Raw genomic sequence first — 21,703 nt, 5'->3', positions numbered from 1 at the left:
AATTAGATTTTAACATCATTTTTGAGCTTATATGTCAAGTCTTCGACCCTCTACCCATAACCATCTATATCCATTAGCATTTACAGACCCAGTACAGTCTAGCAGTACCCTCTATTTGCCCCAAAAAACCCAACAAGCCTGAGCAACTTAGCCTTAACGTCCAAAAATCGCCCAAGATTGGAAAAATTTCGACCTTAAATCCCAGTTAATTTGATATATCTCAAGAACTACTTGTCTGAACCTGGATTAACCTATTGTTCGGAAAAGCACTCATCCAGTAGAAGCGATCCCAGCTATAATTGACCCCATTTGACCCGCTCTAGGTATCAAAAACTTAGCCCAAAGTTGACCTAGGTTCACTTCAGAAAAATAGTCATTAAATTGTGAAAAATGCCCCGATCTTTTGCGCTGCAGCGTTTTTCAAGTCGAGGAACCGACCTTTCAAAAATCCTAGGTTCACTTCAGGAAAATAGTCATTAAATTGTGAAAAATGCCCCGATCTTTTGCGCTGCAGCATTTTTCAAGTCGAGGAACCGACATGCAAATTTTGAAGCGATTTGAAGAACTTTAAAAATCGAGTGACGCTGGAGCCCCCGATTTTTGGCACTTTTCGAATCCGCTCGAATTCAATGATAACTCCTACAAAAAACCCCCAATTGACCCATTTTATAGCCCTAGACCATCCTACTGCTCACGCTTGACATCCCAGTAGCCGAAAATCCCGTCAAAAATCAATAAAAGTTGAGTTATGACAACAATGCCGAACCCTACCAAAATGCGTTAAGATTGATAGAAATGTAGTGTAAATCATATCCCAAAAATATGTCAAAAACTGTCCCAAATGCCTCCAGCAGCTACTCCCAGCTGCCAGCTACATGGTACAACCTCAAACAGCCATTAAAACCCAATATTTCTAAGTATTTGTTGAAAAATGACGAAAAAACGAAAATTGCGCTTCTGCTTCAATCCACCGCTTCAAAAAATTTGTCATTTTATTTCCTACCTGACCCGATAAAAGCCACCTATACCCCCTACAACACTAGTGCAACCCCCCACTAGCCTTGTAGTACCATAAAAACTAGTCCCAGCTCATCCCAGTATCAACCATGAAGACTTAAACCCAAATAAGCTCTGAAATTGCCACAATTTTGTCGGAAAAAATTAGGTTATTTCCCACTAGAGTCAAAGTTATTATTTTCTGACAGCAATTAACCATACCATCGGCACGCCCACATCTATAGCTCTTAGAATAAGCACTCCCAGCCCCCTAGTGCCAATACAAGCTGAGAATAGACTGCCAAAGTAGCGAAAATCACAAAAAAAATCGAGTGTAATTTCTAAAAAAAAGTGATCAAAAATTCATTTTAATACCTGAATATACCCAATTTTATTGTTAAATCAGTTAGCCTTACTCATGAGAAGTCCAACCATAGTAATATCAACCATTTCGAACAAGTTTTTCATAGCCTCATAGCCAATAACCTATCTCCTATCTGAGCCATTTCAAAAAACCCAGGTTCACTGCAGCAAAAACGTTATAACTCGTGAAAAAATAGTTGAAACAGCCCAACTTTTTGCGCTGCAGGGTTTTTTCAGCTGATAAAGCGATTCACCAATTTTAAGCTCAATCGACGCAATTTAAAAATTGAGTGACGCTGGGGCCCTCAATTTTGGAGACTTTTTGAAAATTTTCGAACAAGTTCATAAAATCCAAAATATTAATCAAAACACGCCCATATCAAAAATATCGAAAAATGTTAAGTAAAACGTTGAACTAATAGCAAAAAACAAGCCTACCAAACTCTTCTCAAATTCGCCAAAACAGAGCCAGATTTAGACCAGAAAAATAGTACCAAATAGCCGACTTATGAGCCCATATCAACTATTCAGTCTTTCTTTTAGTTGTCCAAGCCCGATAAACCCATACAATTGCACAGAAATTCATAAATGTTGAAAAAAGTGAAAAATCGAAAATTGCACATATTTGATCAAATTTAGCCCAAGATTATAAAGTGAAAAACTCCACATAATAAAGTCAAATCATGCACCAAACTGCAACAATAGCTGCCACCAACATGGTATTCACTAGTATGACCCACAATTACTGTCAAAAATCAAATATCTTCAATCTATGTCAACTTATTCACCAAACATGATGCTTCACAAGTAAAAATCCAGCAAAATTCACAGAAAAACCTGCACAAAACATTCAAAGATACCAAAATGATACCTCTGATAGCCACAGATATCAGTACTAACAGTTAGCATCTGATGTAGGCCACTAGAGAATCACCAGATCGACACACGTCTCGAAGAAGCTCAATTAGTGGAAAAATGATGTCTGAAATTTAGCATTTTGGACGTAAAAATCAATGTTCTCACCCGATAAATAGCTTCAAACCCTATAATTCAGTGATGTACATTAGTACCAAGCATAGACAGTACCATTTTAACCATTCAAAACTGATAATGTATGAACAGTGATGACTTATTCAGCCCAAAATTTCATGATTCAAAAATAGCCAGGTTCAGATTACGAAAATAGTCATAACTTCAGATTACGAAAATAGTCATAACTCAGCAATTTAAAAAATGAGTGACGCTGGAGCCCTCAAATTTTCGCATTTTTCGTTTTCTCAAACATGAAAAAAAAAGTTGACCAAAAAGTGCCAAAAAACCTGAATTTATAGCATTGCTGTTCCCCACCGATGTCTACCGAGTGGGCCAAGCCAAAAAATTTGCCCAAATATCAATAAAAATTAAAAAATTTACGTATATGCAACACCAGTCTTGATGCGGAGAAATGACATAAATTACGAAAAAATTACATGTTAAAATTAGTACCAAATATTCTTCCAAACCAGTTTAAATTACACACAAATGCTGCTAACAACCAGAACAAGTACCTAGAACAATTAGAACCAGTTTATAACCAGTATTTCACAAGTAAAGTAAAGTTAATGCTCAAAAATCAAAAAAGTCGTTAGGTCACCAATTTTGCACTTTCACAAATATATCATTATAAAGTCAAACACCGCAATTAAAATGTTACCACATGCTCACACACACTACAACTTCTAGGCCCAACAGCAAAAACAAATCATCAAAGTTACAATCGATAGATAATAAGTAAATACTCACCAATAAATGCAACTACACTACATGATAATCAAAACAATTGAACTGAAACTAGTTAATTTCCATCAGCGCACCCTTATCACTAAGCAAATTCAGGCACTAACTAATAACACACGCACCAAACAACGCTGAAAAGCAATAACAATCAGTCACTACTACCACTGACATCAACTTATTAGCTAAATACTCACTAACTGTCCCATTTTCCCCTATTTACTCCCTGAAAAACTCGAAAAAACATGTAAACACTGCATAATTTGACCCCCACCCAACCACTATCCCCATCATCACACACCCATCAGTCAACCAATTAACCACACTTCAACATGTTTAAACACCATATTTAGTAGTAATATCAATAAACACACACATCAACACACATGACCCAAAAATAGAGTACACCTGAAACAAATAAATATCACATAAAAAAGTGCCATATTGAGAAAACTAGAACTAGAAGCCTGAGTACAGTAAATAAATGAGCAAATAAACACAGGAAGGCCAACCAGAAATCAGTTTAACACCCTGAAGAGCTACATCAGCAGAAGATTGTCCTGAAACAGTTGTTCTTATTGAAACACCAAAATGTTACTTACACTTGTATTGAATCTCGTACTTTTCGGCCCCACTTTTGAGACGCCGATCAATGCAGAAGAAGCGTTGGCCCAAGGAATAATATTCCACAAGGAAGGAAAGATCCTTATTACTGAGAAGTTTATCAATGCAGAGTTTTTAGTACCGTTTCCGCGGTATAACTTTACAGTACGCCAACAAGTAGAGACCCTACTTCTTGAACTCTCAAAGCAATGGATAACATAATCAGAGTTCTGCAACATGACGCACAGTACCACGTATCGGAATCAGACAGATGTCTTCAATGTCGACTGGCTTTACTCAAAGATTCTAAACGAAACAATCGAAGCCGAAATTGAAGTCTTTAAACTACGCAATGAGACTGAAAAACTCCTCACCAGAGTCGAAGAGGACCCCCGAAACAGACAGAAAAGAGCCGCCCCGCTTGCTATAGCAGCCGCAGTTGCTGGAATTGGACTCTTTGGTCCAGGAATAGCAATGAGCAGCGGAGGATGCGGTGGAATCACCAGAATTTTCGGCTCAAGCCAACGAACGTCTCAAAACGCTGAAAATATCGATCGATTAGCAAACAGTTTTAATAGCCTCAACGACTATGTCATGGAAATCGGCGCACAAACAGATGAGAAATTCTTTCTAGTTGCTGACGAACTTGCAAAGGTTTATAAAGTTCAAAACGAAATGCAAGAAAACCAGAACAGAAACTGGAAACTAGTTGAGGAACAATTCGCAATTGTAGACCATAATCTGAACGCAACAGCAACCTGCATGGAAATTCAATCAACACAACAACAACTGAACTTCAACTTTGACACAGCAGCATCATTACTTCTTACTCTTTATGCAGATATTAAAAGATATCGAGCAGCTTTATATTCTTTCCGAATTAATGTTATCAATGCTATTCCTACTTTACTCGATAAACGTCTTCAATCTCTTTAGTACCGAAAAAATCTTTGATAAAGATCCTGGATGCAGTCCATGATAGCCGAAAGAACGCCCCAGATCGTCTAATTTTGGCAATACCCATGACTGACATACTTTCGTACTACGATGCGAAACTAGTACACGAGATTTCGACAGTTGAAGACGGACTTTTACTGACATTAGCTATTCCCCTAGCCTCTAGCCAGACAGTGTTTGAAGTTTATCGTGCAAATGTAATCCCTATGCCCTAAAAAGACTCTGTAGACGCCTTACAATGGGTGATAGAGGGAGAGTACTTAGCAATCTCAGAAGGACAGATGGAAACTACAGTACTGACGAGATCTCAGTATGACAACTGTCTTGGATCGCCACGATACCGAATCTGTCATGAGACAATGGAAACCCACCTTGGATTCTCCTCGTGCCTAGCAACCCTCAAGTTGCATCATGCCATTACAGCATTGAAAGTATGTGACACAGAGAAGGTTGTGTTACCAAACCCCGAACGATCACAGAATCTTGGATACGGAATATGGCTACTTACATCAGCTTCAAGTGATTTTACCCTTAGTGAGATTGGTACGGACGAGAATGGCCGACACACCAACATTCCTCATAAAGGTTGTAAAATCTGTTTAATCACATTAAAATGTGGACATACAATGTTCAGTGACCACATTAAAATTCGAGCTGATTTACAAAGTTGTCAGTATCTTCCAGCGAAGAGAACCAATGTAAAATTGCCAGATCCACTTGCACATTCAATTGACTCAGTTCCAAACAAAAACGAACTTCCGAAGTATGAATCAAGCACTGAAGCAAATCTAGATTTATTGAAGAAAGTTAAAACAGAATTCATTTACTCCAATCGAAAGTTATCAACAGAATCACTTGAATACATAGTAAACTCCACATAATAAAGTCAAATCATGCACCAAACTGCACCAATAGCTGCCACCAACATGGTATTCACTAGTATGACCCACAACTAATGTCAAAAATCAAATATTTTCAATCTATGTCAACTTATTCACCAAACATGATGCTTCACAAGTAAAAAATCCAGCAAAATTCCCAGAAAAACCGGCACAAAATATTCAAAGATACCAAAATGATACCTCTGATAGCCACAGATATCAGTACTAACAGTTAGCACCTGACGTAGGCCACTAGAGAATCATCAGATCGACACACGTCTCGAAGAAGCTCAATTAGTGGAAAAATGATGTCTGAAAATTAGCATTTTGGACGTAAAAATCAATGTTCTCACCCGATAAACAGCTTCAAACCCTATAATTCAGTGATGTACATTAGTACCAAGCATAGACAGTACCATTTTAACCATTCAATACTGATAATGTATGAACAGTGATAACTTATTCAGCCCAAAATTTCATGATTCAAAAATAGCCAGGTTCAGATTACGAAAATAGTCATAACTTTGCGAAAACTTCTCAAATGGCACCAAATTTTGGCGCCGCAGCGTTTCTTGAGCTACAGAAGCGACCTGTCAATTTTGAGCCCGATTGGAGCAATTTAAGAAATGAGTGACGCTGGAGCCCTCAAATTTTCGCATTTTTCGTTTTCTCAAACATGAATAAAAAAGTTGACCAAAAAGTGCCAAAAAACCTGAATTTATAGCATAGTTGTTCCCCACCGATGTCTACCGAGTGGGCTAAGCCAAAAAAATTACCCAAAGTTCAATAAAAATTGAAAAATTTACGTATATGCAACACCAGTCTTGATGCGGAAAAATGACATAAATTACGAAAAAATTACATGTTAAAATTAGTACCAAATACTCTTCCAAACCAGTTTAAATTACACACAAATACTGCTAACAACCACCTGCGAACAAGTACCTAGAACCATTAGAACCAGTTTATAACCAGTATTTCACAAGTAAAGTAAAGTTAATGCTCAAAAATCAAAAAAGTCGCTAGGTCACCAATTTTGCACTTTCACAAATATATCATTATAAAGTCACACACCGCAATTAAAATGTTACCACATGCTCACACACACTACAAATTCTAGGCCCAACAGTAAAAACCAATCATCAAAGTTACAATCGATAGATAATAAGTAAAAACTCACCAATAAATGCAACTACACTACATGATAATCAAAACAATTGAACTGAAACTAGTTAATTTCCATCAGCGCACCCTTATCACTCAGCAAATTCAGGCACTAACTGATAACACACGCACCAGACAACGCTGAAAAGCCATAACAATCAGTCACTACTACCACTGACATCAACTTATTAGCTAAATACTCACTAACTGTCCCATTTTCCCCTATTTACTCCCTGAAAAACTCGAAAAAACATGTAAACACTGCATAATTTGACCCCCACCCAACCACCATCCCCATTATCACACACCCATCAGTCAACCAAATAACCACACTTCAACATGTTTAAACACCATATTTAGTAGTAATACCAATAAACACACACATCAACACACATGACCCAAAAATAGAGTACACCTGAAACAAATAAATATCACATAAATAAGTGCCATATTGAGAAAACTAGAACTAGAAGCCTGAGTACAGTAAATAAATGAGCAAATAAACACAGGAAGGCCAACCAGAAATCAGTTGAACAACCTGAAGAGCTACATCAGCAGAAGATTGTCCTGAAACATAGTTGTTCTTATTGAAACACGAAAATGTTACTTAAACTTGTATTGAATCTCGTACTTTTCGGCCCCACTTTTGAGACGCCGATCAATGCAGAAGAAGCGTTGGCCCAAGGAATAATCTTCCACAAGGAAGGAAAGATCCTTATTACTGAGAAGTTTATCAATGCAGAGTTTTTAGTACCGTTTCCGCGGTATAACTTTACAGTACGCCAACAAGTAGAGACCCTACTTCTTGAACTCTCAAAGAAATGGATAACACAATCAGAGTTCTGCAACATGACGCACAGTACCACGTATCGGAATCAGACAGATGTCTTCAATGTCGACTGGCTTTACTCAAAGATTCTAAACGAAACAATCGAAGCCGAAATTGAAGTCTTTAAACTACGCAATGAGACTGAAAAACTCCTCACCAGAGTCGAAGAGGACCCCCGAAACAGACAGAAAAGAGCCGCCCCGCTTGCTATAGCAGCCGCAGTTGCTGGAATTGGACTCTCTGGTCCAGGAATAGCAATGAGCAGCGGAGGATGCGGTGGAATCACCGGAATTTTCGGCTCAAGCCAACGAACGTCTCAAAACGCTGAAAATATCGATCGATTAGCAAACAGTTTTAATAGCCTCAACGACTATGTCATGGAAATCGGCGCACAAACAGATGAAAAATTCTTTCTAGTTGCTGACGAACTTGCAAAGGTTTATAAAGTTCAAAACGAAATGCAAGAAAACCAGAACAGAAACTGGAAACTAGTTGAGGAACAATTCGCAATTGTAGACCATAATCTGAACGCAATAGCAACCTGCATGGAAATTCAATCAACACAACAACAACTGAACTTCAACTTTGACACAGCAGCATCATTACTTCTTACTCATTATGCAGATATTAAAAGATATCGAGCAGCTTTATATTCTTTCCGAATTAATGTTATCAATGCTATTCCTACTTTACTCGATAAAAGTCTTCAATCTCTTTAGTACCGAAAAAATCTTTGATAAAGATCCTGGATGCAGTCCATGATAGCCGAAAGAACGCCCCAGATCGTCTAACTTTGGCAATACCCGTGACTGACATACTTTCGTACTACGATGCGAAACTAGTACACGAGATTTCGACAGTTGAAGACGGACTTTTACTGACATTAGCTATTCCCCTAGCCTCTAGCCAGACAGTGTTTGAAGTTTATCGTGCAAATGTAATCCCTATGCCCTAAAAAGACTCTGTAGACGCCTTACAATGGGTGATAGAGGGAGAGTACTTAGCAATCTCAGAAGGACAGATGGAAACTACAGTACTGACGAGATCTCAGTATGACAACTGTCTTGGATCGCCACGATACCGAATCTGTCATGAGACAATGGAAACCCACCTTGGATTCTCCTCGTGCCTAGCAACCCTCAAGTTGCATCATGCCATTACATCATTGAAAGTATGTGACACAGAGAAGGTTGTGTTACCAAACCCCGAACGATCACAGAATCTTGGATACGGAATATGGCTACTTACATCAGCTTCAAGTGATTTTACCCTTAGTGAGATTGGTATGGACGAAAATGGCCGACACACCAACATTCCTCATAAAGGTTGTGAAATCTGTTTAATCACATTAAAATGTGGACATACAATGTTCAGTGACCACATTAAAATTCGAGCTGATTTACAAAGTTGTCAGTATATTCCAGCGAAGAGAACCAATGTAAAAGTGCCAGATCCACTTGCACATTCAATTGACTCAGTTCCAAACAAAAACGAACTTCCGAAGTATGAATCAAGCACTGAAGCAAATCTAGATTTATTGAAGAAAGTTAAAATAGAATTCATTTACTCCAATCAAAAGTTATCAACAGAATCACTTGATGATATAGCGAAGCCCATTACCACTGAAATGAAGTCATTTAAACCAGCACTAATAGACAAACTTGAATCTTACGTTCCTATCAAACTTTCTCTTTCGCTAACAATTATTGTCTTTATTGGGAACTTAGCCTTACATATTCTCTTCATGTACTTATACCATAAAGTAGCCTTTTTACGACGAATGGTACCAAATTTCATGAAGCTTAACGGAACCAATGTACCGCTAAACCCAGTAGTTTCCGTATCCAAACATCTGAAAGCAGACGTAGTCACAACTCTAGCCAAACAACTAAAGCAACCGCCAACAGTCATCTCTCCAGAAGAACTTGGAACCCTCAAACGACAACAATGAAATTCAATGCCAGCAATCTCTACCTTCTCCCTTAATACACTTGATCGATTCAACACAGAAGAAGAACTGGACAATCAAGCACAACCCCGAGACGAGAGTATACTTTAAATTCTTGAAAGTCTTATATAGTTCAAGTATTAATCCTTTTCACTGATTAAGTATCCCTTCATCCATTAAGTTTTCCTTGTAAGTGCTTTAAATCATCAAACCAGTGCTTCAATCCCAGAAATTCACCAGTGCTTTAAACCACTAATTCAGCCAGTCCAAATGTGTTACCCTATTCAAAGTTTAGAGCCATTACTTAACGAAATAACCGTGATTAATTTCAGTGTTAATCTTAACGCGTTCTCTCAACCCTAACTCTATCTTATGTTCTCACTCTTTATTCAACATTAGCGCATTCTCAACTTTCAAATGGTAATTAAAAGCCTTTAATCTTGTCTTAACCTTCGCCATTTTAATCTTTATCTCAATTTGTCTTAACTTAAACTTTATTTTCTCTTAACTTCTTTATTTGTCTTTAACTTTAATGCTTTCGTTTAAAAACTCGTTCTAAGAAAACATAAATTGGGTGGCTCCAACAAAAGCATGTGTTTATAACCTCATACTCGTGCAGATTATATGTTTTATAGAAAAATTGTAAAACCCAGTTCTTTCCTTAAAATTTTCATGGAAAATTTTCATAAAGTCCGGTAGTGTCACGCCCCTATTTCGTCCCTCATAGTTACGTGATGATATTCCTTAAAATATCCATAATTAAGTGCTTTATATTAATTAATATTCATTTAGTTTCAAGGTCATATATAGCCAGTATTTTCCATCTAGGCCTGTAACCCCTAATTTGTTTATGTTTATGAGAAACAACCGCAGAGTGACAGTTTACTAGCAAACATATCAAGTGCCTAAAAGCCTCAAAATTTACTTTTTTGAGTTTCTTGAAGATAAATTCACATAATTAGTAAATAACTTCATGAGAGATTATGTACTTGCTGAAGTAATTATTCTGATAAAGTAGGTGTTAATACGGAACTTGTATATGTACTTAACAAACATCAAGAGACGTACAAAAGCCGGAAATTGCCCAACTTGTATATCAGTAAATATTTGCGAAGGACCAATACAACTCGAGGCACAGTCCTGCGGAACCCACTACCACCAGAACACCGGAGAAACAGCCTGACTATCAGTTGCTAATAAAACTCAGCAAAAACTTAAACTTCTTATTCTTTCATTGAAACTTTGTCTTTATCTTCTGATAAAATATTTAAAAGGATTGAACTGGAAATTCTCTTAAAACTTCTAAGTTTGGCAGACTTTGTTAGAGTAGAAATTGAGACTAACAAAACTCTCAAATACAAGGCAAACTAGTGGATATATCATGCATCCGAACCGCTCAGTAAAAGGCTGTTACTAGCTAATTTTATTAAAAATATATCCGCTAAAAATCGCACTGTGAAACATCTAAATAAGTCTTTGAAAATGACAATAACTATTCCAAGTTATCTCTCAAATTTACCTCAATAACACCGTAGATTCATATTCTAAAAATCAGTGCGTAACAGTAATGAACTGCAGTTGGTAGTTATGTCGCCTGTGTTGCTACAGGTGATGATAAACGAGGAGGACTACCGCGTGATGAAGATAGAGAAGAAACTGAAGACATTCGGCATATTCGACACTGGAGGAATTAAATTGGGAATCAGGGTGAACAACCCCGAATTGAGACCAGGCGAAGACCTCTCGATCAAGGTAAAAGTTGCACTCACAACATAAATTACCATCATGACACATGAACAAGTACATATAAGAAAAATCGCAAATAGTTATGAAGAAGCAGTTAACATTACGTAGAAAAAGGAACATTTTTGCGCAAAACGTACACTTTGAGGCTTTTCTAGACAAGAGTGACAATAAACCAATTAGCCAAAAAACTTATTTCTCAAATTTCTGTAATACTTGCAAAACTATCTAGAAATCAATATTTCTCAAGATACATCTTATCGACAAAAGCTAGTTATGCAATATCCTCAATCCGCAATTAGTCATGCAACCTATACAAACTAGGCTTTCTTTAATTCATGTCAAATTTACACGTTTATGACAATATTGTGGACAACAATGACAAGTGTATATTTTGCTACGTGATGTGTTCAAAAACCAAAATGATTTCCCCACAAAATTTTATACCGTGCAAGATTGGCAGTTCTAGATTTCTACATTTTAGTTAGTGCATAGTGGTGGAGGCAACAAAAAGAAGAAGTTGAAGAAGATATCACTGGTGTTGTATCAGAGAGTGATCTACAACTTAGCCAAGAACTCAACTGACAGCCTCTCTCCCCCTCAGAAGGACACTAAAGTGCACAAAGTCAAACAGACACTCAAGTAGGTTATTGACAATCATCCAGAAACGATTCGAGAGAAACTAGCAAATCGTTTAATAAGTAACACCTATCGTTTAAGAATGGAACTTGGCTTTCTCAGAGCATTTGTATTCCCTTTTCAGAATTAACCTCTTCCTATTTTTGCAGTTCATACCTATAATTTTGTCAAAAAGCAAGTAAGCACTCCAAAGCTAAACCAGCGTCTGTGTTCAGTGAATTCTGCCGCTCCTCAGTTGAATTTCTGTCAGCAATGTTTTGGTTTGTGTCAGTTGCTGGAATGGGTTGATTTTCGATTTTATGACAAGACTTCCAACCATGAAACATTTCGTATACCCAGATAAAACGTCTTTTTTTAGACATTCGCTGAAGGTATACCGAAAAAATATGCTGCGCATTAAAATGCATGTGAAGTAACCAATACTGATCCAAGGCAGCCTATAGGCACTTCTGCCCTAAGGCAGCCTGCCTGTACAGGGCAGAAGTGCATCCACGATAGAGCAAAGGCATCGATTCTACTTCGACACAAAAAAAACGTTGTTTTTAATTGCTCTAGAACGAAGTTTGAAGCAATTAAGGTAACTGTGATGGTCTTTTTACGAATCGAAGAGGAATATTGGTATTAATCTGATTTTAAGGACTAAAAGATGAGTATTGTTATTACAAAGATTTTTTTTAGCTGCGGCAAGTTTGTTCATGTCTTGAATTTTGACTTCTTTCTTTTGGAACATATACCTCTTATTTTTACAAGCTGATTTCTCTTCTCGAACACTGGATGTTAACGGTGCCTTTGGTCTGTAAAATATAGTAATCAGGGACGGATGGTAACATTCAAGGTGTAAACGTCAAATTGAGATCCCAGACAAGTCCCTTCTACCTATTTAAATTACATAGCAGCCACAACTTATCAAACCCCCTACATAACAGCCTCCCTATCTCTCCCCGTCCCCCTCCCCACCTAAACCCGGCAAAAGAACTACCCCTACCGAACCCACACCTAGCTATCCCCCACAATTACCCCAACCTGTCTAACCCGGGGCTACCTGTCTATCCCCTGCCTGCACCCCCAAACTACCTCTCTTACCACCCCCTACGCCGCATTCAATCCGCTCCAACAAACTGCTTACCCCCGCCACAACCACCTTACTCATCCACAACCACCTTACTCATACCCAAAACTAACCTCGACTTCCAACTTAGCCCTCTTGTACCTACGCTCTCCCTCCCCCCACACTTAAACACCACCCTGCCCACGCCCCCACAAAACAAGCTTAACTCTAGCCCTACCTAAAAATAAAAATTGTTTGTTTATAAATATAAAAAACTTTGTTTTCATTTCCTCTGATATTTCTGAAATAGGTAGATTTAGTTACAAGTTTTTATTTTGTCCAGATATTTCTGAAATAGGTAGGTTAAGTTAAGAGTTTTGCACGATTTATTCCGGTCGTTTCCGGTATTCTACCGGCTATGTTTTTTTAATGCTGAAGCAAGTTTTTTCATGTCTTGAAATTTGACATCTTTCCTTTCTTTCTTTTCCCGTCTGTTTCTGAACGTTAGCTTATGTTTTCGAAAATTGAATTTCAGCATTAGCTTAGTTTAGTAGTTTTTAATAGATATTAATTAGGAACTGATGGAAATATTCATGGCGAAGAGGTTATTTTGAGAAATTTTGATCCCGTATAAAACACTCAAATCTATATACAGAACAGATCAACCACATACCTATCAAACCCCCTGTCTACCCCCAGTTCTAACGACTACTTTTATTAATAGCCGCAGAGCGATAGCTGGGGCTATTATTGGCCTTCTCTTTGTTTTTTTATTTCGTCAAGATTTTTGTTACGTCCATATGACGTCACAATCACTTCAAATTCGTTCATGCAAATTCAACTGAATTGCATGTGTGACGTCATTTCTCACTCTTATTGGAGCGAGTTTTTTTTGTTCATTTGCGTGATTAATTTTTTGGTCACGCGGGACTTCCCTCGCTCTCGAAAAATGACTTCCTGACGCTGAAACTGACTTTTATTTGCTTCAATTCAAAGAGATACGGTCAAGTGAGTGCGTGTCACTCTAAATGAAGTTTATTGGAACAGCTGATAGAGAAGCAATAACTTATACGGATTCGTAATCAAAATATAACATCAGAATTTAACAAAAAGAAATTTATCTTTGGTCTGTTTCTGTTACTATCTTCATGAGACTGCAGCTCTTCGAAGCTATTGCGGCTATTTTCTGAGAATCTGCCAGCTATGCTTAATTTCTCGCTGAATGTTTTTGGTCTAGCTGTTTGAGCAGCGTCGTTTTTTTCAATTTAGATCTGTATCTGTTTCTATCTCTATTATACGGCACGGAAGTCTATTCTTTCGCAGCTATTCCGGCAATCTGCCGGCTATGTTTAATAACTTGTGTCGCTCGGCAATTGAATTATTGTGATGCCGTTTCTTACTTTTTGCGCATAAATTTTAATTTCATTGACTTGAACTCATTTTCATATTGAGTTGAAATTTCATGTTCAGGTCAAGTGGCTGCTCTTTAAGTAAACATGTTATGTATAAGAGGGCTCCATTCCTTGCTAGATTCTTTTGTCCAGTAAAATGTACATCATATGCCATCATTTTAATTTTGAGAATAACAATTTGTCAAGTGACATCTCTCTTGCAACATGTGACACCTTCAATCCTAATACAGGTCATAGTTGTCAATCACTGGTATTTTCCATCAACCTGTCGGCTATTTTCATGCAATAATTTTTCATGCAGTCTAATTGAATTATTGTCGCCTGAAGTTATTATTGAGCAAACTGATTTCGCATAATCTAAAACTTATCCATACGATCAAGAATTCTAAGCAACTGATCTCAATTAGCGCGCAAATTAGCAAAACAATATAGCATTACATTTTAACTCAAAATTGCGTCGTTAAGATTCATGACAACGGTGCCAGCTTCAATTCCTCTATTTTCTTTCGCTCCTTTTCCTAGGACAAAATCAAATCCCTACATCTTGAGAGTAATTTGCCCACCTGTAGTCAACTATAATCAAATTATTTTTAATACCTTGAATACACTAACACCTTTTCATATGCTAGTGCAATGATACAGAGACACATATAGCAAACAACTTAAGTTGTACCAAAATATTAGGACAGTTTTGGCACACACACAACAATTATGATTGGTGCCAGAAGGTCGATTTCACTCCTCTGAAATATGGCAGGATCAGTGAACCCTGGTCCTCTTTTCAACACAAACACTAACAGAGTTATCCACTTGAGAAACTACTATTAAATTACGCAATAGAGAGAGATTCCCTACGCATCACTTGTGATCGGGGACTATTATCGACGTAGGACGTCACAATGGTATACATAAAAGGAGAAGTGGTTCTAGTTAGTAAGCTCGAGTAGCTACAGATGTTGCTCAAAATGGACACACATTCACAAGAACCAGATTAAAACCTGATATTAATATCACAAATTTAGAATAGAAGTCACTGATTTGAGTGGTGAGAGATGAAGAACTTATTCCGAATGATCTTTGACAACTTAATTGCTGCTCTGAGTCAGTGTTGCTGTTGCACCGTTTTTGTCTGGTTTGCTGCCAAATTTTGATCTCAATCACTGGATTATTACTATCAACGTCTTTAATTTGTAGACCTCTTCCTTAGCTTTACGACAATGGAATTTTCCAATAAAAGAGAACAAAGGTTAGTAAAACACAAAAGAAATGACAATGTTTTGTTCTCTAAAACTTGCGGTTTGGCTGTTCTCTCCGTAGAAGCAGAAAGAAAGAGTCAAAAAGGCAGAAATCTCTGTATAGTTCTACCACTTTGCCACAAAACTTAAACATAGCCGGCAGATTGCCGAAAAATAGCCGCGATAGACGCTTGTGGCCTTCCATGAATTGAAGCAACTAAAGAAACAAGATAAGCAGATTGACCAAAAGTCCTTTAGTATAGCACTAGACTTTTTGGGTTAGATACGTACTGTCATCTTTATGATACACATACGGTCTATAAGGAAAAAGCCCTAAAAGAGCTTTTTCAAAATTGATTTTCAAAATCAACAACTAAAGACTAATACACAAGAATTAGGCCACATGAGTTTGGCACTACTTAGATGCACACTAATGATCTTTAGCTAGTAAATGTTCATAAAATAAAGTTCCATAAGTGAGTTCAGAAGTCATTTTTTGAGTGAGGTAAGTCACGCAATCGAACTAAAAGTAGAAATGACGTCACGCAGAAAAATTTTAACTGCAAAGCAGTAGAAGTCACTGAAGTCATTGAAAAAGTCAGGTAAAACGAAACAAAAATCTGTTAGACGAAGTAAAAAACATAGAAAGACAAGTCCTGACGTACAATTCAAAGAATTTTCATTGACTGAACAAAAAACTAGACCTAGAACGGACTAGGAGTGAATTGGGAAAACCATTTCTAAAAAACAGAGGCAAAAAATCGAAAAAACCGTAAAATCAAAGTGAAATTGCCGCATTTGAACAAAAAACCACTAGCGAGAAAGCGAATTTTTGTTCAAACACTGTTTTCTCACTCTACTTTAAAATTAGTGCGAAACAATTTCACGCCGCAAAACCACTCGCTCTTTCGCTCCTGTTTCGGCGTGACCAAAATCACCACTCCAATTTGACTTCAAAAATCATGAAAATGTGTGAACAGGTCTTTAAAAAAAGACAGCACCCCAATACAATTCAAATTCTTTTAATTGTAAAAATAGGAGCACAATAATAGCCGCCTGGAATCGCTGACACGGCTATTAAATACTGATTATCAAAAAAATGAGTAAAAAAATGCCACCTGTTGTTCAACCGACTCGTTTGGACCAAATTATTTGGCGGTAGGCTTAAACGAATTAATTAACACATACCAAAGCAATTAATTGGATATAGAAAAAATTATCTGTAAAATTTAATTTAATGATTCAAAAATTCTTTCATGTTAATCATTATGGAGCCCTAAACAAGTTTTCCACAATCATTGCGCAAAGATCAATCCACCCGAAGAAAAAAATTCGTGTTAGTAGTGTCTCTTCCGATTAGAAATCTTCAACCACCCGGAATAGCCCCACTGGAAACATCCGCAAAAAAGAAAATTGAATTAAAAGTGAAGATACAATCAATCACGATTGTTCAAATGCTTTCTGTCGCAAAAACTATTTAAATTTTCCCTGATTTCTCTCGCGCAAAAAACCACGCCCTAGCTGAACGAACAATTATCAATTAAAAGCAAAATGGAAACATGAGGAGTCAAGAAAAAATGACGTTTTTTTACCTGTTTAGCACATAATCGACTAACGTCGGGTGAATTTCTCTCACATGACTGGCGAGCAGTGGGCTTGACTGAGGGGGTCAAACTTTTAGGACTTTTAAGAACCGCCCTTCACACTGTGAAATTGTCTCCTCAAAACAAATTTGGTGAATCGCATACATAGAGACCAGCAAGGCGTGAGCTCTAAGGGAGCTACTCGGCCACATAATGTCCTCCAAGCGCTACCTGTGTAGCCCTTTTTTGAGGACCAAAAGTCAAATGGGTCAGACAAAAATCGGTCAAGCGAAAAATTGCATAAAAAGACCTTATAATTTCTACAAACTTTGTTTGCGAGCAAATAAAAAGATACGCTTCAAACCGAAACAAGGGGATTGGTAATATGCGTCAGCACATAAACTTCAAACACGTCAAAGAACAGAGTTTGCGAAGATAAAAATTTGTTTATCAAAAAAGCGTATCCTGATTTATGAATTCAAAATAGTTATTTACCATTATAAGAAAGCACTGATTACCATAGGTCAGAATGATTGCTGCTTCTTTTTTTCAAAAAAACTTGAAAGCGACTGATAACTCAAATCTTGCACACATAAAAGTTTTTACGAAAAAGTTTTTTGAATAAAAAAGGAACATTAAAAAAAGTTGTTATAAAACTCTAAATGGAAAAACAATTTGCAAGGTTAACGATCCAACCAATCACCAATTTAGACGTACATCAAACGTTTTTGAAAGTTTTCTCTTTTCTTGGAAGTTTTCTTATTTGTAATCTTCAAGGTTCAAATTTACAGTCATGTCAAGCTAACAATTTCATCAATATTCGTCTGTTGTCAATGAAACTACCGTGTCCATATCCAATTTGTCACTACTATAAAACAAACAGAATACCACAATCCATTGAAGTAGTTATGTGTTTTATGCCAAAAAAAAGTTGGGCATCAAACATATAAAATTAAGTGACCTTTCACTATGTTCAGTGCGCAAGCAACTTTGGACGACGACGAAGTGAAGATTCCACTTTCTATCTCAATGCCTCCTCTCTTGCCATCCACCAGACGGATGTCTGCCACTTATGGCAACTTCATAAGACTGTCATACCATGTGAAACTGAAGATCACCACCACAGGATCACACAACTGTGCCTGGGAGATACCGATTCACGTGGGCACTACTTCACACCCCTACAAGTGCGGATCAGCTGTCGACATGGATTATGTTATGCTTAGAAGAGATGACGTAAGTTTCCATAGGCTAGTATTCGACTATAGCCACGACGATTGGAGAGGGCGAGAGAATCAGTACAGTCAAAGGGGCAATCTTACGGGGTCTTTTACGTTTGGTTGTTTTCTGCCCTTTACGCTATGAACAAGAATTTCACAAAAGAAGCAGCGGCAGAATTCTAAGAACTTCAACAAAAAGATTATTTTATAACATTTTTTTAACTAGAGCGCTGCTGTACCCTGTGAAAATTCAATAACGTCTCATCTTAGAAGTTAAAAATACAAGCAATGGCAGAAAAAAATAGTGAAAAAAAACTTTTTAATCAGCATTTGTGTGGAACATTGAACAAACTGGTTTCAAAGTTGGAGATCTCAACTCAACCTTTCAATAGAAGCGTCAAACATCATGCTCAGACAGTTCTGGATCTAAGAGCCATCAAAATCTGTTTACAATAAAAAAACAAAGTTTTCCAACGAACCTTAAACAGGTATACAGAGCGTCAATTGTCATTATTGACGCCATCATATACAACATTATGCCACAATGGCAACATCAGACTTTAGTTAAAAATTCTTTACTAATTCATTTATTTTGGAGTGATTTTACGTCAACTTTACAATAATACCCATGAGTTCAAAACTGGGTCCCTGAAAGCTTTTGTCAACAAAATGCAATTTTGCGCTCAAATTTTCATAGCTTCTGGGGTAGGGACACTAAATCTACGAAATGGAAAAAAAGGTGCGTCACGTTTATGAAAAAAAAAACAAAAGTTCCGAGTGAGGAGACGGTGTAACGATCCGCAGTTGTTTGACTAGATTTACTGAGCGGCATAAAACCATGTTTAAACCAATTGAAAACAATTCCAGCTATTAGTAATGAAAATGCTTAGCTTAATCACATATAAGCTGAATACACATATGGGGCGCGACATATGTCTTGATTGAAAAGTTTCAAATTTCTTCCTAATTTTCATCTACGACGCCTGTTCAAACTATGTTTGAGGTACCACTTAACATTAAGCTGGGCACATGTCAGTAGCACAGAACTAACAACGCGATTCAAATTTAAGCTCTAGGCAGTTCTTGTCGAAGAGCTAATCTGATCACTGAATCGCTCTTTGGACGTGTCCAACTAAAAGATTTTCGTTGGGCCCAAATAAGGCTGACAAAAAACCCACCCAAGAGGCCCTGGTTGCGCTATTTCTCGTAGACCATGCGCCATTTTTTTTAAAGTGAGAGAAGCGACGCTTGCTGGATGTTATGCTCTTTATCGCATCCATTAGCAAATATTACTTTTATGCAGTGAGTCTAATCACGTTTATTTCAATGAGTCGAGGAATCTAAAGTTTTTGGTAAAAATGTTGCCAGAAAACTGACTCTCTAAACAATTTTTGCAAGAACTCCTTTATTTTTGCACTTACGACTGCGTGAAAAAGTTCAGATGTTTAGAATCTATTTCACGTACACCATAAATTATACAGTTGTAAGCAGATGCGTGGTCTACTATTTTGCAAATTGTTCAGTTCACATTTGGGTCACATTAGAATTCTGCTGCTATGGACAAAAACTTTTATAACCAATAAACATTTTCATTATTATTTGTTTTGACTTCAACCACTTGACTGGCTCCATCGGGATCCAGATTATAATTAAATTTGCGCCCCATGTTAATGACATTTTGCAGCCAGTGTTTTCAACAATCCAAGGCATAAACTCCAGCTGCAAAGATCAAGGATGCTTGTTTTGGACATTCTACCACACTTTTCTATTCTATTGTATTAACCAGTGAGGCTAGCCTTAGCTCAAGCTAGCTTAATCATAGCCAACCTCACCTCAATCGTAAGAACAATTCCACCGACGGTAGTCTGTTAATTTCTGTTTCTCTTAGCAAGTGCACTATTAGTCTTAGCGTGTTAAATTCATTTCAGGCCAATGAGAACAACGCCATCTACGGTGTCATCTTCACAAATCTTTCAACTCCATGGCCAACTGAGAAGGACGAAAGTGAGAGACTGACGTTAGAAATGAGCAAAGTGAACTCTGCACAAACAACAGAGCTGAGTGCTTTCTCTCTCGGGGGAGGGGGCACACATGCATCCATCATAGCCCCCTGTGACTACAGCGAATCTCAGATGCAGATAGATGCTTCCACTATTACTAACAACTCATCCTTGAATAACTCCTCTGCTCCGAGTTATGTGCTGACCCAAACCCAGTAAATATTTCGAAAAATTGGCTCTTTTGCAACACAAGGTTTCATTTATTTCAAGGTGCTTTCTTACCGCAAGAAAAACACACAAAAAAATACATGGAATAAAGAAAAGCAAAAAATTGCGCTGATGTGAAATATCAAATTTCGAAAAAAAACCAGAAAAACATGATAAGCAATTTTTCTAGTAATCACAGGTCATTTCACCAGAAATTGACATACGTTACAGGTAATACTAAATCATTGAGTCAAATCTGGTGATTTCATTCAAGCATTTTTTATCGACCTTAAACCATATGCAACAATTTGCACGGAGAGAGGCGTTCATTTGTTATTCTATGTAAATATAGTAAGAACAAGAATTATGTAACCAATCTTTACTAAATTTATTATAATTGATATTGCCAAACAGACGTCTTTTCTGAGCAGAGTAATTTGTCAGTTATCCAAGAATAAACAAAAACCCAGTTTAAACAATTGATCGCTTATCTAAAACTAGAGGAAACATTACCCTTAGCAAGTATTACACAAAATGATTGTTCACATAACTAAAGGAGAGCTGAGTAACAAAAATCGATCAGTGCCTCACCTAGCGGTTGATAAAAAGTAACAGATATCTCCTAAAAAGTCTTCAAGCACAACGACGGTGTGAGAAACAAAAAAAAGATGGTTTAATTGCTCTTGAATGAAGTTCATAGCAATTATTGTAAACGTGTGTGTCTTTTTTATGCAAATTTTTTGCTTGACAATTTTGCGCATTTCTTCTCGAACATTCCTTGACTTCTCGAGTGACTTTGTCACGCTTTCGTCCTTCATTTTTGAATAATCTCTTTTGCGCTCACTCCGAAGTAAAGCTTGTTGCTAATATAAATTGGTTGCAGCACATCAAGAAAGAGGTTCTGATGGCGCAGATGGAAGTGATTGGGGTCACGTTTTGGGAGGTTAGTGGTTCGAATCCCAGCGGGGGAAAGGTTTTTTGCACCCATGAAGAAAAATTGATCTAGGCTACAGCCCCTGAATTAAATTGCCTCGCCTGTCGTTAAAGAGCAATTCTTCCGAAATTTTTGTCGGTTTATGTTTATTAAAAAACAGCCGAAAAA

The 21,703-nt window shown here is 37.3% G+C and overlaps 2 protein-coding genes across 3 annotated transcripts in view; one reads left to right on the top strand and one right to left on the bottom strand.

Moving 5' to 3' along the window:
• The window catches only part of LOC142339979 (uncharacterized), a 43,998-nt gene extending 22,982 nt beyond the window's left edge, over positions 1-21,016 (top strand). For both annotated transcript variants that reach the window (XM_075390360.1, XM_075390369.1), the window contains exons 6-9: positions 11,123-11,266; positions 11,742-11,899; positions 18,152-18,410; positions 20,323-21,016. In XM_075390360.1, coding sequence (XP_075246475.1) covers positions 11,123-11,266; positions 11,742-11,899; positions 18,152-18,410; positions 20,323-20,613 — 852 coding nt within the window. In that variant the 3' untranslated portion in view covers positions 20,614-21,016. The remainder of the gene's footprint in view (positions 1-11,122; positions 11,267-11,741; positions 11,900-18,151; positions 18,411-20,322) is intronic.
• Positions 1-21,703, bottom strand: part of LOC142340036 (dynein regulatory complex subunit 7-like) — a 282,610-nt gene that overhangs the window by 192,934 nt on the left and 67,973 nt on the right. The window lies entirely within an intron of this gene.

The sequence above is a fragment of the Convolutriloba macropyga genome, chromosome 1, assembly GCF_964194025.1.
Source record: "Convolutriloba macropyga chromosome 1, txConMacr16.3, whole genome shotgun sequence".
In the NCBI taxonomy this organism is placed as follows: domain Eukaryota; kingdom Metazoa; phylum Xenacoelomorpha; order Acoela; family Convolutidae; genus Convolutriloba; species Convolutriloba macropyga.
Note: the sequence above shows the minus strand (reverse complement) of the source record. Positions and strands in the feature narration are given on the sequence as shown.